General features: G+C 41.0%; 1 protein-coding gene across 5 annotated transcripts in view; it reads left to right on the forward strand.

Moving 5' to 3' along the window:
- The window catches only part of myom2b (myomesin 2b), a 144,894-nt gene that overhangs the window by 114,872 nt on the left and 10,969 nt on the right, over positions 1 to 19,053 (forward strand). For 3 of the 5 annotated variants that reach the window (XM_043679173.2, XM_043679192.2, XM_043679184.2), the window contains one exon: positions 2,259 to 3,313. In XM_043679173.2, the coding sequence (XP_043535108.1) occupies positions 2,259 to 2,612 (354 nt within the window). In that variant the 3' untranslated portion in view covers positions 2,613 to 3,313. Of the gene's footprint in view, positions 1 to 2,258; positions 3,314 to 11,790; positions 11,916 to 15,511; positions 17,313 to 19,053 lie in introns of those variants that run through there. The other 2 variants (XM_043679214.2, XM_043679203.2) reach the window with 2 other exon arrangements.

The raw sequence follows: 19,053 nt of genomic DNA on the forward strand, positions 1-19,053 counted from the left end.
AGACTTCCTTCAAATTACAAACACTTAAATTCTAATGCTTCTGAGCTACATCCTAAAGCACTTAGCAGATTCCAAGTTGCAACTTTCCAGTCCTAAACAGTGGAACTAAAGAGACAATAACAGTTTGGACAGGAAATTACCTAAGATCAGGCCCACAATGTAGTGGTTACCAGTTGTTTTTCAGACAATAGAGAAGTATACTTTGGTGTTCCCCTTTGATCAGTATTGGGACCACAGCTCTTTCTGAGATATACTAATGACCCGATAGACAGAATAATTTTAAAGTTTACTGCTCATATAAAACTTTGGAAATTGAATACAAAGTGAAGAAGTAAGTACAGAGTTCAGCAGACCAGAGACTGGTGAAATGGGAAGGCTCGAGTCAGATAAACCTTAATGCAAAGTGTCAAATGCTGTATTTTGATAGGTGAAAAGATCAGAGGTTATACGATCGCCATGGCCTTTTAAAGTGGATATAAGAACAGCAAGACCTGCGAGTGCATGCACCAATCTTTGGGGAGGCAATGGCTTAGTGGTATTATCACTGGATTATTAATCAAGAAACTCAGCTAATGTTCAGGGGACTGGGTTCAAATCCCACCTCGCTGAATGTTGGAATTTGGATTCAATAAAGAAAATCTGGAATTATGGGTCTGATGATGATCATGATGCCATTGTCAATTGTTGGGAAAACCCATCTAGATCAATAATGTCGTTTAGGGAAGGAGATCTGTCATTCTTACTTGGTCTGACTTACATGTCATTCCAGACCCACAGTAATGTGGCTGACTCTTAACAATTAGGAATGGACAATAAATGCTGGCCTGGCCAAAGATGCCCACGTCCCTGGAGTGAATAAAGAAAAAAAAAAGTAAAGATAATTTGAAAAGTCTGTATAAAATGAAGTGTATGGGATCCTTGGACTTATAAATACACAGTCTAATCTTAAGGATATTGGCACTAAACAATTTTAAAGTACATATTAAGCTACAAATCGAGTGTTGCATCCAGTTTCATGCACATGAAAGACATGAAGATGTTAGAGAGGGTGCACAAGATCCTTGACAGAGTTTTCTGAGCAGAACTGTCAGTAACCAGGGTGCACAACTTTGGCAAAAAAATCCAAGAGTGACATGAGCATATTTTCTTTTTATTCAGTCAGTTCTAATAATCTGGAATGCATGATCTCCTGAAAAGATAATGGATGCAGACTCAATAATATCTTCCATAGGGGAATAATTTGCAGACTCATGTGACAATGGATAGTTCTTGTGAAGAGTATGTTGGGCTGAATGACATCCTTCAGTGTTCATCTGTCAATGAACAGCAACATTGTATACCACAGCTTTGCTACATCAAACATCAGACTTTGGGCCTTTAAGTGGCTGGGATACTTTAAATGGTGGTCCAGCTTAGCAGAATGATGAATTGTAACATTTGATGTACTGAGAGTAATATCAGGGCAGAAACATCTCTCACATAACCTTGTGTCACAGTATTTGTCATTATATAAACAGATTCAGAGCATGTTATGTGCCACCCTTTCCCCAGTCAAGCTGCTTAATTCATTTTTAAAATTTACAAGAGCATTCACATGCAGTGCAAGTTACATCAAAGGGAGAAAGTACAATGGTCCCAGTTTTGACCTTTAGCTTATTTCACAGTTGAAGTGATTGGAGCATTCTTACTCAGCGCTTGATGTTTTGGAAAGGGATCTAAATGTTTATCTTGCTTTGTATTGAAATGGTAAACTGCCCAGGCCCTGTCAGAGCTTTTAGCTGGGAAAGTTGATAAATCCACCAACATCACCTGAAAATGAATAATAATAAAGAACACCAAGATTATTCAAAATGAGCAGTTTAGATAATTCTGTTTGCATTGACCTTCCAAAATTATTAGTGAAGTTAGTGGACAATCTTCCCACAATCCCTTTAACTGAGGCACACCCTGGCCATTTAATAGAATTGTCAGCCATGTACATCAGGTACCGCACTAATGATAATTAACATAATACTGACCAGCACAAAAGGACCAGAATACACACGCAAAAGTGATGCTGTTGTGCATTTCGAGTGGGGATAGCAGCTGCTTAAGCTACAGCAGGTGAGCCCTGTGTGGATGTTGATGGTAAATTTATTTTTTGATTCACTCCCGGCTCTTTCATGCTGTGAGTTGGGAGATGCTCGAAATTGAGGGCCTCAGTTTTTCCAAAAAAGTCTATTAAGGTTTTGTATGCATTAATGCATTCTGTGTTCCAGACACTGAGCCTCACATCCACTGTCTTTGGGGATCCGACTCCTGAGGTGACCTGGCTCAAGAATGACAAAGATCTCGAACTGAATGATCATCACTACGCGACTCTGGAGCAGGGAAAATATGCTTCCCTGACCATCAAAGCTGTCAGCACGGAGGATTCGGGAAAATATGGCATTAATGTCAGGAACAAATATGGCGGCGAGACAATTGACATCACTGTAAGTGTGTATAAACACGGCGAGGAGATACCAGTGGTGAAAAGAGGAGTTCAACCTCCAGAGCAAGCAAAGGCCTCCCATGCAGAACCTTCTAAACCAGAAGCATCTAAGAGTTCAAAGTTTGGTAGAAGAAAGTAACACAAGTAATGGTTCAACGTGGGTATTTACTGTAAACTTAGCTTGAACTGCAGTGAACAACTAAATTACAAGTGAGCTTTATGTAGTAAATAGGATTTTGAGTTAAGGGCTGAGGGAAACCAATAATATGTTCCTCATTGCATCATAAAATATTTTTCATTAGATGATAGATTTTAAGTGCTAGTAGAGGAAATAAATTTGTTTTGTTGCTCCCAGCAAACGCTGATGATACACGTCAAGAAAATCCACATCTCCAGCTCATGACTTTCTGTACGTTAATATTGCTTAGTTCCTCAACAGGCATTGTGCGGATCTATTGAGGCATAGAGTCTCCTTTTCAGTTTATTTTTCCGCTAATGGTCACAAGATCCTGGATATTTACAGAGGAATGAAATTTGTTGTTATAATGGCAAGTTTAGCAGCAGATCTGAATATAACAGTTTAAATGAACTTCATTTTACTTTTGCAATGAATTAGAGATATTAGAGATTCTTCTGATTTGACGATACTGTTTCAGGATGAGGAATGTACAGAACCTGTCCGAATTAATTGTTACTTTCAGGGGCTTTAATGTAGCAATATATATATATCACCAATGACTAGAGTTCACTCCTCCTGTAACCATCACGTGACTAATATCTACCAAGTTGCTATGCTTTGTTTATCATGCTATGCACCAATAAAATGGTCTCTTATGGCAATCTCTGCATATTTATCTTCCTGTCTCTCACTGATATCATCACATAACTCGTGCACCTAAAGTCATAGTTTCTAAAACCTGGCTGGATTAGACATAGCGTTAACAATTGCACCCTGATTCACTGTCTGACATATTTGTTTATAACTTTTTTTCCTGAATTTCATGTGTGATTTCCATCAGTAGTCAAATAACAGCACATTCCCACATTGGAAGCAAATTTGTGAAAATATTTCACACTCCAAAATGACTGAGTGACGAAGTGGCTCGGTTTAACATGGGACCTCGGATTGAACTGAGAACAGACTAAAGATTCACACACCTCCCAGCGATTCACCATTTAGGATTCTTTGTGAACTCAAGCTAACACAGAATGACTGGTGCTCAACCCAACCACTAACAATTTACCTTTACAGATTCAAACAGTCTCACTTGTATTCTTGTGAGGAGTGATTCGATCCATTTGCAGTGCTTACAATGAAGGAACTTAGGCAGAACTTGAATGACATTCAGGCATGGAGTGGTATGTGGAAAATAAAACACTTTCATTAGCATTTGCTGTGATCATCCTCAGCAAGCAAATCTTTAAGCCAAGGTTGTGGGTGGTGGTTAAAGGCTTAAATTATAATGAGAGTTTGCAGATGATATAATGAAGGCATTAAAAGGATTTCATATACTTGAGAGCTAATTCTGATGGTGGATATGGTGGAAACAAGCTTAAAGTTAGAGCTATGTTCACTTTAGTATGAATTTGGTAAACACATGTATCCACAAAGGATAATGTAAATGTATGACTCAAAGTGTGGATGCTGCATCAATACAAGTTAAAAGCTGAAATTGACATATCATTTTTGATCAATATCTTTATCTAATCATTCATGTTCCTATGTTCTGATCTTCAACTACCATCATTACAGACATCTTCTACCATGCCCAGCATGGAGTCACCATTGACGCCTAGTTTAACTGAAAGTAGTCAGATCAATGACATAAGCGAAAGAGAGGACTGCAGACGCTGCAGATTAGAGTCGAGAGTGTGGTGCATGTCAGGCAGCATCCAAGGAACAGGAGAATTGACGTTACAGGCAAAAGCCTGTATATAACAGACATGTGTATAAGAGCTGTGCCTTCTTTGGGTAATTAATAATGAATGATTTCTCTTCTGATCTCACAAAATTTACAGCTAACCACAAAGATTGTAAGGAATGTGAGAGACAACTCATTACATGCATAGGTGCAGATATAACCCTGGCCCAAAAGCCTTGACATCATCCATGACCAGAACGTAGACCACTAGTTCAATGTGGCTCCATTACACTACGATCCATAGGATGCAGTTTTGCAATATGCCACTCCCCCATGGGCTCTGTAATACTGGAGAAATACAAGGAAAACCAGATTGTAGCAACACCATCATATCTGAGTAACGCACCTCAGACTGGGTCTCCAAGAAGGTCTCAGTGATTAGATGCTTAAACTTTGGAGGAAAAGCAATGGGGCTCCCCCACACCAAAAGAGAACTGGCAGAAATAGCTGATAGTCCTAGGAGCTTCCTCCAATCTCCCTTCAAAGCCACAAGAGGATAATTGGAGAAACACTTTAGAATTTCAGTCATTTTACCATTTCTTTATACACAATAAAGGAGAGAGCTCTGGGACCTGCCACCTAACATGAATAAAAACATTAATCACCAACTTCTCAGGTCAGGTCCTGAGGAAGGGCTTCTGCCCGAAACGTCGATTCTCCTGTTCCTTGGATGCTGCCTGACCTGCTGCGCTTTTCCAGCAACACATTTTCAACTTCTCAGGTCAGTCAGGAATGAGTAACATATAGAACCTTGCCAGCTGCCTTCAGTTTGACTTCACTGTTGGAGTGGTATTGAAAATGTTACATTTTTAGTAGATATCACAATAAGACCAAAAAACAAATTACAGCTGGGCTCTGATTAATGATGGACCCAACCAGAAAAGGAAAATGCTGGAAATAGAGTCATAGAGTTGTACAGCAAGGAAAGGGTCCTTTAGTTCAGCTCGTCCATGCTGACCAGATATCCTAAGATAGTCTAGTCCCATTTGCCAGCATTTGGTCCTTATCCCCCTAAACCCTTCCTATCCATGTATCCATCCTGATGCCTTTGAAATGTTGTAATTGCACCAGCTTCCACCACCTCCCCTGGCAGCTCATTCCATACACGTACTACCCTCTGTGTGAAAAAGATGCCCCTTTCGTCCTTTTTAAATCTTGCCCCTCTCACCTTCAAACTATGCCCTCTGGTTTCAAAGTCCCCTGCTCTGGAAAGAAGACCTTGTGTGTTCACCCCATTCATGCGCCTCATGATTTTATAAACCTCTATAAGGTCACTGCTCATCCTCCGACACTCTGGAAAAATAGCCCCAACTTATTCAGCCTCTTCCTACAACTCAAACCCTCCAACCCCTGCAATATCCTTGTAAATCTTTTCTGCACCCTTTCAAGCTTAACGACATCTTTCCTGTAGTGGGCAGACCAGATTTGAATGCAATATTCCAAAAGTGGTCTAACCAATGTCCTGTACAGCACAAGACATCCCAACTCCTATACTCAATGCACTGATCAATAAAGGCAAGTATACCAAATGCCTTCTTCACTACCTTTCAAGATGCAACTCCACCTCCAATGAAATATCAACTGCACTCCGAGGTGTCTTTATTCGGTAACACTCCCCTGGACCCTACCATTAAGATTTAAGCAGGTCTGACAGCATTTGTTGAGAAAGAAACAAAATGACCATTTTATGCAACTATCTTCAAAGCAGATTTTTTAATCGCTAAAGGAATCAAACATTATGGGTAAAAGGCAAGGAAAAGGGAGCTGAAGATTGTCAGATCAGCTTTGATCCCAGAATATGGTACAGCAGACGCGATAGGCTGAATGGCCTAATTTTGCACTTATCTCACAGAATTACAGGAAGCAGACCGGAGAATTACATATTCAGACAGCCATCTCAGGCATGATGGGCCAAATGGCCACCTTCGGTGCTGTAACAATTCTGAGATTCTGTAATTTTACATTTTTACCCATTTTTAGGTTCAAGGTTACAATAACAGCTTTGCTGCAATATGTTTTATACCACCAAAACCAGTAGATGGCACTATAGCATCATCGTCTCAAGAATCTAACTACTGTATTATTCTAAACTGCAGCAATATTTAAATCTATTTCATGGAACAGGCGAAGGATTTAAAAATAACATTTATTGAACATGGAGGCTACATTCCAAAGTTGGATCTAGTAGTGGGGTGTAATACGATCTCTTTATACTATATTCCATTGTACTAAGAAGGTGCCTGCTGATCCTACGAGACAGGGAACAGAATAAAAACCACTTTATAATTTTTTTTATCAGTCTGCAAAATTTCAAAAAGTTGAACAAAAATCTATAAGGCCTCTCAAATACCAGAAAGTGAATATTAAAATTATTTCTATTTAAGAATTTGGAAACATAGCAAAATAATTGTATATCTCTTGGCTACCACCATCGTGTTGTCTACAAAGAAAAGTGTGGTGCTAATGTTTTGATTCACTGAAAGATGATCTGGCTCCCTAAGTTCTCACAGTTTTCTCTCTCTGCCAGCCTGATGTTATTGAGGTCCCTGTTTTCTTTCCGGCCTCTGTTTAAAGAATATCTGCTGCTATTCATTCCACAACAGGAAAAAAAACTTCTCTCTCTGTTTAAAGTGACATAGAAAATGAATATGTATAGAACATATTCCTTATCTGGATCTAAACGGAGGAAGATCTAAGAGTGGCACAGTGGCTAGCACTGCTGCATCACAGTGCCAGAGACCCCAGTTTGACTCCAGCCTTGGGTCACTGTCTGTGTGGAGTTTGCATGTTTTCCCTATGTCTGCGTCGGTTTCCTCTGGGTGGTCCAGTTTGCTCCCACAATCCAAAGATGTGGATTGGCTGTAGTAAATTGTGCTGTAGTGTCTAGGGATGTGCAGGCTAAGTGAATCAGCCATGGTAAAAGGGATTACTGAGATAGGATTGGGGGCTAGGTCTGGGTAGGATGCTCTTTGAAGGGTCAGTATAGACATAATAGGCTGAATGGCCTATTTCCGCACTGTGTGACCAAATGGAAGGAGTGAGCAATTTGGAAAAACGTATCAAGCTCCTTAATGTTCTATGTCCATCCATTATTGGAAATAAGGCTTGAAGTTTTCTGCAGATGGCGATGCCATCCATTTCTGGTTTCCCTTGTTTTCTTTTCTGCTTTGTCTGTTCAGAAGATATCATAATAAGGATTATTCTGTAATTATTTCAAAAGTGTCTCTTTTAACTGAAGATGCAGCTGCTTCTGACCATGTTAGGACATCAGATCTTTCAGATGTTGCTTTGTACCAAAGGTTTCATTTTCCAAGAAGACTATGCATTTGACAAATAATTCACTGCACCATTTCAGTGAAAATGGTGTCAGAGGTTTGAATCCAGAAGTCATACCATTGAGTGAGCGTGAGTGAGAGAGAATTTAAGAGCAAGACCGAGTATGTGAAAGGGTGAGAGAGAGTGAGTGTGAAAGTGAGAATGAGAATGAATGCTGATGGTGAAGAAAGGAGTGGGTGGCTCACAAAGGCAGTTGCACACAATAAAATGCAAGTACCTGATTTGCACTAATGAGATGCTCAAAATATGACTTGCACATATTAGCCCTGAAAGGAAAAAATCTGACCTTATAACAGTTATAGAGCCATAGAGTAACAGAGATGTACAGCACTGAAACAGGCCCTTCAATCCAACTCGTCCATGCCAACCAGACATCCTAACCCAATGTAGTCCCATTTGCCAGCACTTGGCCCATATCCCTCTAAAACCTGATTAATCATATATCCATCCAGATGCCTGTTAAATGCTGTAATTGGACCAGCCTCTACCACTTCCTCTGGCAGCTCATTCCATACACGCACCATCCTCTGTGTGAAAACGTTGTCCCTTATGTTCCTTTTATATCTATCCCCTCTCACCCTTAAACTATGCTCTCGAGTTCTAGACTCTCCCACCCCAGGGAAAAGACCTTGTCTATTTATCCTATCCATGCCCCCATTTTATAAGCCATTATAAGGTCACCCCTCAGCCTCCGATGCTCCAGAGAAAACAGCCCCAGCCTGTTCAGCCTCTCCCTGTAGCTCAGATCCTCCAACCCTGGCAACATCCTTGTAAATCTTTTCTGAACCATTTCAATTTCATAACATCCTTCCAATAGGAAGACCAGAATTGCATGCAATATTCCAAAAGTGGCCTAACCAATGCCCTGTACAGCTGCAATATGACCTCCCAACTCCTATACTCAATGCTCTGACGAATAAAGGAAAGCTTGCAAAATGCCTTCTTCACTATCCTATCTATCCTCGACTCTATTTTCAAGGAACTATGAACCTGGACTCCAATGTCTCTTTGTTCAGCAACACTCCCCAGGACCTTACCATTGAGTGTATAAATCCTGCTCTGATTTGCTTTTCCAAAAGGTCGCACCTTACAATTATCTGAATTAAACTCCATCTGCCACTCCTCAGCCCATTTGGCCCATTTGATCAAGATCCCATTATACTCTGAGGTAACCTTCTTTGCTGTCCTTTACACCTCCAATTTTGGTGTCATCTGCATCTTACTACCTATAACTCCTATGTTCACATCCAAATTATTCATATAAATGACAAAAAATAGTGGACCCAGCACTCTACTGGTCACAGGCCTCCAGTCTGAAAAACAACCCTCTACCACCACCCTCTGTCTTCTACCTTCATGGCAGTTCTGTATCCAAATGGCTAGTTCTCCCTGTAGTCCATGAGATCTAACCTTGCTAACCAGTCTCCCACCGGCAACCTTGTTGAATGCCTTACTGAAGTCGATAAAGATCACATCTACCAAATTGCCTTCATCAATCCTCTTTGTTATCTCTACAAAAAACTCAATCAAGTTTGTGAGACATGATTTCCCACTCACAAAGCCATGCTGACTATCCCTAATCAGTCCTAGCCTTCCCAAATACATGTAAATCTTATCCCTCAGTATTCCCTCCAACAACTTGACCATCACTGATGTCAGTCGTGCTTTATAGTGGTAGCATACTCTTTTGGACAGCCAGGGTACCCAGTGGAATAAGGTCCTAAGATATCATTTGGAGAGGCCAGGGGCCCTTTGGAAGAAATAAAATGACTTTTGGGATTGTTAAAAATAGATATGTATTAATATATCGAAAAGTAAATAAAACTCGTTGGAATTGTCAAAAGAAATTGTCAAAAGCTGTCAAAAGAAATTGTCAAAAGTAACTAAGAGCTAGTGAGGACTGCAGATGCTGGACAGTCAGAGTTGATAATGTCTGAAGAAGGCTGAAGAAGGATTATGCCCGAAACACTGATTCTCTTCCTCCTGAGATGCTGCTTGACCGGCGCATTGCTGTATCAACCCCAAGATCCTTAAAGCCCCCGCTCTTTAAATATTTGGAGACATTGACTGCAGTGTTTGTAAAAATAATCAGATCGTGGTAGTTCATTCTGTTGACATGCATTAGGGATATCATTACAGCCCTAGTACTACTTTACAAATTTCACATCCATATTGAATCATTGAATCCCTACAGTGCAGAAAAAGATCATTCGGCCCATCGAGTCTGCATTGAGCCTCCGAGTAGATTCCATCCAGACCCCCAAACAGCCCCCCATCCCTGTAACCTGAGTTGGGGATTTTAGCATGGCTAACCTTACTAACCATCCCTGAACATTATGGGGCAATTTTATTTAGCATAGCCAACAGTGTCTGGACTATATTAAGCTAGTAAGTAACACAGAGCAGCTGAAGTGTGCACTACCCATCTGACCCCATTTCCAAGCAGTGGGTGGTTGTGTAATAACTATAAAAAATGAAATTATACAGGCTAAATTAACCCTAACTTACTTTTGTTATTCACACTTCGCAGTCACCATTAGTCACTATTCATATTGTTGCTATCTTCTTGACACGCTGTATATTCCAACACGCTATGTCTTCCATCACCTATAGATGACGATAATGCATTTCAACTTTTATTTTCATGTCCCTTTCATGCCTCTGTGACCAATGACTGTGTGCTAAGAGAACGGTGGAGTTTTTAAAATTTAAAATCAGCTTGCTTAAGAATTGCCACATATATGTGAAGCTCTTTTTTAAGGTAAGAATATAGCAATAAACTAACATTTTGTTCAATTAAAGGAAGGTGCATGTTAAATAAGGATAAAAACAATATAAAGAGCACATAATGAGCAGCTCATTTAGCATCACTGTATTAAATAGACCAGATCTTTTCTTGTAAAATTAATTGGAAGAAATATTTTGGCGCACACTGCAGCATATTTTAGCAAATATCAAAACCTATTTTAGTGTACATTAAATATTAATAGCATTCACATTGTTATATTAAAATAAATCTTCTCCTCAACTATCTTTTATTTGGAAGCTATTAACTTTTGCTGAGCATAGTTTCACTTCTGCTGTACGCCCTCACCTCACAATTGGTTATATCTCCACTCGGCATGTTACTGCAGATAAGCTGCAAATAAATGCAAATCTGAAACTGTGGTGGAAACAGGACTTTCCAATTTTGTTCACACATGAGAAATTAAGTCATGAAACTCTGTCAGGTTACAGCCCCCTAATATTATTCATGACTCTTGATCATGTGGCATTTGTGCCTTCCAAAGTGCTTATCATGGATTATGTGCTCAGGATGTTTGTTTCAAGGATTAGCTTTAAAATTTGTGCAAACTTAAAATAAATTACAAAAAAAAAATGCATGACAAATGATTGTGAATTGGCTGCTACCAAGTGTAAGTGTTGATCTGAAAACTGTTCAAAAATTCTTAGGTGAACCTTTGTTGATTTACTAAACAGATTTTTTTGTGAGCAAGCTCAGTATTTTATTCAGGGCTCTTTTTAATGTGTCACTGGAGGAACAGAACACTGACTGTGGAAATTGTGCTAAATCAAAACTTGCAAAAGGAGTTGAAATTTATAATTGAGTCCCCAAGCCTTTTCAAGGTTTTGTTGGCACTATTGTATTTACAAGATATTGTGATCAATCCATCTTGATCAATTATTCAGAATACCTCAAATTTCTGAGGGACTTACCTACAACATGCATATTTTGGAATCCTAAATACCCTGCGATGTGGAATGAAATATAACCAGGATGGTTTGCTGGTTAGCACAGAGAAATTCTGATGAGGTTCACTCTACTGAAGAGGCTTTTAGGACAAACATGGGAACCAGTAACACTATCCACAATCTCATGGTCAAGGCTAATTTCTTGATTACCACGGGCCAATTCCAGAATCCCCAGCACCACTGCTGCCACTACACCCCCCTTTTAGGTTCATCAGATTGAACTGTTTGAAATAGCTTCTCAATATTGTCACCACCATACGGTAATGTACTAAAGACAATGCTTCTATTTATTTTGTTCTTTTGCAGGTCATTGTTACAAGAAAACTTGCCAAATTTTGTGTTACTGTGCATAAGATTGATGCGTCTGCTGATTTAGAAATGTTAAACGCCATGGCGGAAAAATAGCGCAAGCAAAGGATTTATGTTCGGAGGTAAGTCATTAAAATCTGAGGACTGCACCAGAGACAGCTGCTGAGCAAATGTCACCTTTACATCCAAAATTCAGATCCATCATCGAATTTATATTACTCAGTGAAGTATTAATAATGAAAGTCTGTTAGTGAATTGGAATTAAATGTTTCTGACTACTATTTTGACAAAGGCATTCAGTCATTCAAATAAAAGCCTTAGTGAACACATGGAACAAAAGGATTTCATATGAATGCATTAGTGGTCACGATTTTAGTTCATAGATTTTTATGTCACTTTCGCATATCTGTTCTTCTCATTGCAAGATATTCTACATAAAAGGACATGGTGCAGGCTCTTCTCCCACTATTATACTATCAACTGTCTCTTTGGAGATCTTCCAGAAAGACCGCAACATTGGCAAAACCTTAGCTCCAATGCTTATCTCCCAAATGAGGTTGAGAAAGACCAGGCCCTTCAACATACGAATTAGGAGAAGTAGCGCAATCAGCACATTGAACCTACTTTGCAATTTGATAATATCATGACTGATCTGACTGTATTGGAAATGTGTTGCTGGAAAAGCGCAGCAGGTCAGGCAGCATCCAGGGAACAGGAGAATCGACGTTTCGGGCATAAGCCCTTCTTCAAGAAGGGCTTATGCCTGAAACGTCGATTCTCCTGTTCCCTGGATGCTGCCTGATCTGCTGCGCTTTTCCAGCAACACATTTCCAGCATCTGCAGACCTCACTTTCTCCCCTGATCTGACTGTATTGTCAGCTCTATATTCTTACCAACCAATGATAACCTTTGGTGCTCTTGTTTGTCAAGAATCTATATGGTGTGTCTTAAAAAGTATTCCATCTCTCTCTGGGGAAGAGAGTTCCATCAACTTGTTGCATCTTGAGAGAGAAAACAATCTCCTCACCTCTATCATAAACGTAAGCCCCTTTGTTTTTAAATTGTATTCTTGATTCTAATTTCCCCTTAAGAAGAAACACTTTTTCAGCATCCACCTTATCAAGTTCACTCAGGGTCTTATAGATTTCAATAATAATGCCCTTCACTCTTCTAACTGCAATACATACAAGCCTACCCTGCCAACCTTTCTGCATAAGGCAATCCCTCCATTCCAAGAACTTTCTCTGATATGCTTCCAATATATTTCATCCTTTCTTAAATGAGGAGGCCAGGTTGTACACACCATATTCCTACACTGTGGTCTCAACAATATGCTGGACCAATGTGGCAAAATAATCCTGCATTTATATTCCATTCAGGTTAGTACAGTCACACACCTTACTAACCCATACACTACCATTTCTTGCAAAAATAAAAACAAAAGTTCTGAGGAGTGATCACCCAACTCTAATTTCTCTCCACAGTTGTGGCCAGACCTGCTGAGCTTTTCCAGCAATTTCTGTTTTTGTTTCTGATTAACAGCATCCGCAGTTCCTTTGGTTCTTATTTACCTTATCTGGCATCTGTTTGCCACTTTCCCTTTATTTCTATCTTTGAACTTGTAATACTGCTAATGAATAACAATGCCTAGAAATGTGATTTCTCACAGTATTCATCCTCTGAACATTTAGTATTTTCATGATGTGGGGGCTTCCAAGACTCTGTGCAACCCAATCGCATTAAACAATGACTCACTTAATATAGATTCTTTACTGTCAGCAAATTATTATTGTTCACTCACAAAAATGATGAGTTAGTACTTTTTAACATTCAAAGGTCAAACAACGTCATAATCTGTAACGGAACATTCACTTCACTTCATCTAAATTCCTTAATGTCAATCCTCAAAGTCTGAAAGAAGAATAAATTCACATGCTGACATTCAAAAAGCTGACAGAACTCAAAAAAAAATTGACCGGTTGCATGTTCCAAATATGTAACCTCACCTGGCAGGAATCAAAACATCAAGAAATCATAAACCCATGGCCAGTGGATTTTATTTAAACAATTGGCTTGAAAAACATGGACTGGACCATCTTATAGTGCAGTGGTAGTGTCCCTACTTCTGGACCAAGAGACCTGGGTTCAAGTCCTACCAGCTCCAAGCATGTGTAATTACATCTCTAGAACAGATGGATTAGAAAAATAAGTTAATTAAAAAAAGAATAAAACATGGACTGGGCCATCTTGTGGCACTGTGGTAGAGTCTTTACCCTTGGATTGGGAGGTATAAGTTCAGGTTTCATCTGGTCCAGGAATATGTAATTACATCTCTGAACAGGCTGATTAGAAAAATAGGTTAATTAACAAAAAGAAAACCGTGGACCATAAAGCAAGCATTTTTCTGCTTGTTGCTGAAAGCTTCATGACAATCCCCTTCCATTTACATTACAGATTCTATGGCTCAATAACTCAGTATTGGAACCTAATGTTTCCTGTCATACTTCATGTTGAGAGTGATGATTGAACGTTGATGATATTGTTAATTCCTGAGAAACTGAGTGATCCTATTATATTACAGCTAATCCCACTCTCCAAATGGTGCAATTGAATGATTCTAATCTGATAGTTTCCCACAAAATGAAACTAAAATTGCATTTAAAAAGATTGAGGCTTGACAGAGAACTGTGAACTTTAAAAAAAATACTGATTGCACACCTCTTTGGGAAAGAAAGGAGGTCATGATTTATATAACAACAGCAGTTTGATAAATCTTGGGTGTCTCCTCCGTTGAAGAATCCAGGAATTCAGTGCAAAGTGGTCAGGAGTATGAACCATGGCTTTGCTCTCTCATTAGATAGCCGACTGTTGGTGATTTAGCCTGAGTGTTGCCATTCCTCAGGTGAGGGGAGAGGTTGAAAATGAGAGCCCTTCATGGTAATAGTTGCCAGTATGGGAAATGAACCCACACTACTGTCATCATGCAGCAACACAAACCTGCTATCCAGCCAACTCAGCTGAGCAAATCCCTTTTGGTTAAGCTACAGGTAAAGGCCAATGGGGTTGAAAATCTATATTTTTCTGTTGCAGGTTTGTCATGATGTTGACTGGTGTCTGCTAGAAAGCAAGATAATGGGGTTGAAAAACCAACACATTAAATCCTGGATAGATGCACACTCTCGATTCTGCATGGTCAGTGGATCCTTTGAATACAAAAGATGCAATGCTGTGGAGCAGGGCTTTCCTGGACCCATCAGAGAGCTATTATTTTTCACAGCAAATATACATCCCCAGTTTGTGAAGAACTGGTGAAAAACATAACGGCATTTTACAACTGATAGTGACAGTCCAAGATTATGGTGATCTACCTTGGAATTTAAACAAGTGTTTTATGGCAGCCTCCTTAAAGTCCAGCACTTGCCCAGACTCAAAATGAGAACACTTGTACTTCTGACCATCTCACACTAAATTCCTGGCTTCCTCAGTGGAGGAGACAACCCAGATTTATCAATCTGTCGTGGTTATGTAAATCATTAGACCTCCTTTCTTTCAAAAAGGGGTATGAGCTCAGTAATTTTTCAAATAGAGTTCACTTTTGCCTGTTAAGGTTCAGCTTTCTTAAAGATTAATATGATTTTCCTTTCATCTTGTGGAAAACAATCAGATTAGAATCATCTTGCCCACTCAGCCAAATTTAACAATGAGGTCTTTTGAACAGGTTGCTGTAGTATCACTCCAATATGGCTTCTGTTGGGACTGTTACACCGAATCATCAAATTGTGAAGTTATCTGACGGGCGGAGAAAAGAAGAAGGCTATTCAACCCATTGTGTCTCTGCTGACCCTCTGAAGGAGTAATACATGTACAGCCACTATCCTATAGCTCTATAGCTTTTCCTTTTTAGATAATGAGCCAATCTGTTTAAAGGCCTCAATTGAGCCTACCTCCACCAGATTTTCAAGCAGTGCATTCCAGATCCTAACCACCTGAAAATGTTTTTTGGATAAGGTACCACCGTTAAGCTTTTAATAAGAGCCCATGGCGTTGAAGATAGAATATTATCATGGGTAGAGGATTGGCTGACTAATAGAAAACATTGAGTTGGGACAAGGGATCATTTACAGGAAGTAACTAGTGGATTGCCGTAGAGATCAGAACAGGGCCACTATTATTTAAAATATATAAATGACTTGGCTGAAGGAAGTGAATATACTGTGAGCAAATTTGCAGAAGACACAAACATGTGGAAAGGTAAGTGATGAGGATGACACAAAGAGTATGCAGAGAGATATATATACAGATTTAACAAGTGGGCAAAATCTTGCACACATGGAATACGATGTGGGAAAATGGAAGGCTTTGAGCTTTGGCAGGAAAAATAGTGGAGTTGAATATCATTTCAATGGAGAAAGACTGCAGAAAGCTATAGCACAGAGGGATATATCAGACTAGAGAAGGATCACTAAGCTGATACCAGGTATGGAAGGACTGTCTTATGAAGAGAGGTGGCCTGTAATTATTGGAGTTTAGAGTAATGAGAGGCAACCTTATTTAAATATACAAAATTCTTGGGGAATTTGACAGGGTGGATAGGGGAAGGTTGTTTCCCCTTGTGGGAGAATCTAGGATCAGAGGGCAAAATCTCAGAGTAAGAGGTTACTTATTGCTTATTTTCAAATAAAGTTCACTTTTGCCTGATAAGGTTCAGTCTTCTTAAAGTTTAATATGAACCTCTCTGTCAAGAGAGGAGAAAGACTTTCTTCTCTCAGAAGATAATGAATTTGTGGAATTCTTTACTGCTGAGGCTATGTCGTTAAGTATTCTCAAGGCTGAGATAGAGAGATTTTTAAATCAGTAAGGGAATCAAGTAGTGGAAGGAAGGCAGGATAGTGGAACTGATTATCAGGCCCGATGGGCTGATGGGCCTACTTCTGCTTTTAAGTCTTATGGTCTTTAAACATAGAACCCCAGCAGTGTGAATGCAGGCCATTCAGTCCATCAAGTCCACGCTGACCCTCTGAAAAGTACTCCACTAACGATAGGCACTTTAGCATGGCCAATCCACCTGACCTGCACATCTCTGGACTGTGGGAGGAAGCCGGAGCACCTGAAGGAAACCCACGCAGATACGGCAAGAACATGCAAATGACACACAGACAGTCACCCGAGGGTGGAACCAAAGCTGGGTCCCTGGTGCTGGGAGGCTGCAGTTCTAACCACCGAGCCACTGTAATGCCAACATGTACTTTCCTGATTTCTGTCTCCCTTTCTGAATAAAGAAGTTCCACTTACTATTTTACAGTCAAATAGAATCCTCCCTCAATATAGATAATCCTAGAAAAGTGGAACCTGCAATTCAACTATCTCACTTCTTTTAAAGCCATAGGTTGAAATCCATCAGAATCCAAAGACTTGTTAGTCAGCATCTCCAAAAACTTTAGAGTGATGCTGGAAAAGCACAGCAGGTCAGGCAGCACCCGAGGAGCAGGACAATCGACGTTTCGGGCAAAAGCCTTTCATCAGGAATGAGGCTGGGAGCTTCGGGTGTGGAGAGATAAATGTGAGGGGAAGGGGCTGGGGGGGGAAGGTAGCTGAGAATGCAATAGGTGGATGGAGGTGGGGGTAAAGGTGATAGTTCAGAGAGGAGGGTGGAGCGGATAGGTGGGAAGGAAGATTGACAGGTGGGACAGGTCATGAGGGTGGTGCTGAGCTGGAAGTTTGGAACTGGGGTAAGGTGGGGGAAGGGAAATGAGGAAACTGGTGAAGTCCACATTGATGCCATGGGGTTGAAGTGTTCCGAGGTGGAAGATGAGGCGTTCTTCCTCCAGGCATCAGGTGGTAAGGGAGTGGCGATGGAGGAGGCCCAGGACCTGCATGTCCTTGGCAGAGTAGGAGGGGGAGTTGAAATGTTCCGCCACGGTGCAGTGGGATTGATTGGTGCGGGTGTCCCAGAGATGTTCTCTGAAGCGCTCTGTGAGTAGGCGTCCTGTCTCCCCAATGTAGAGGGGAGCAACGGATGCAGTAAATGACATGTGTGGAAGTGCAGGTGAAACTTTGATGGATGTGGAAGGCTCTTTTGGGGTCTTGGATGGTGGTGAGGGGGGAGGTGTGGGTGCAGGTTTTTCAATTCCTGCAGTGGCAGGGGAGGGTACTGGGAGGGGACGGTGGGTTGTTGGGGGTGCCTGGACCTAACCAGGTAGTCGCAGAGGGAACGGTCTTTACGGAAAGTTGATAGTAGTGGGGAAGGAAAATATCTCTGTTGGTAGGGTCCATTTGTAGGTGGCGGAAATGTCGGTGGATGATGCGATGTAAACGGAGGTTGGTGGGATGGAAGGTGAGGACGGGGATTCTGTCCTTGTTGCAGTTCGACGGGTGGGGTTTGAGGGTGGAGGTGCAGGGCGTGAATGAGATGCGTTGGAGGGCATCTTCAATCATGTGTGAGGGGAAATTGCAGTCTCTAAAGAAGGAGGCCATCTGGTGTGTTCTGTGGTGGAACTGGTCTTCCTGGGAGCAGAGGCGGTGGAGGAGGAGGAATTGGAAATAGGGGATTGCATTTTTTGCAGGAGACAGGGTGGAAGGAGGTGTAATCCAGATAGCTATGGGAATCAGTGGGTTTGTAGAAAATGTCAGTGTTGAGTTGGTCACCGTTGATGGAGATGGAGAGGTCCAGGAAGGGGAGGGAGGTGTCAGAGATGGTCCAGGTGAATTTAAGGTCAGGGTGGAATGTGTTGGTGAAGTTGATGAACTGCTCAACCTCCTTGTGGGAACACAAGGTGGTGCAAATGCAGTCATCAATGTAGCAGAGAAGAAGTGGGGAATGGTGCTGGTGTAACTCCGGAAGATGGACTGTCGTTTGTGGCTGACAAAGAGACAGGCATAGCTGGGGCCCATGCAGGTGCCCATGGCTACCCTTTTCATCTGGAGGAAGTGGGAGGGTTCGAAGGAGAATTTGTAGAGGGTGAGGACCAGTTCGGCCAAACAAATAAGAGTGTCAGTGGAAGGGTACAGTTGGGGTCACCGGGAGAGGAAGAAATGGATGGCTTGGAGGCCCTCGTCATGGCGGACAGAGGTACATAGGGACTGGATGTCCATGGTGAAGATGAGACATTGGGGGCCAGGGAAATGGAAATCTTGGAGGAGGTGGAGGCCGTGGGTAGTGTCCCAAACGTATGGGGAGTTCCTGGACTGGGGGAATAGGACAGTATCAAGGTAAGACCATAAGACCATAAGACATAGGAGCGGAAGTGAGGCCATTCGGCC

This window comes from Chiloscyllium plagiosum, unplaced genomic scaffold, assembly GCF_037043375.1.
Source record: "Chiloscyllium plagiosum isolate Xiang-an unplaced genomic scaffold, Cpla_swu_hap1 HiC_scaffold_3, whole genome shotgun sequence".
NCBI classification, from domain to species: domain Eukaryota; kingdom Metazoa; phylum Chordata; class Chondrichthyes; order Orectolobiformes; family Hemiscylliidae; genus Chiloscyllium; species Chiloscyllium plagiosum.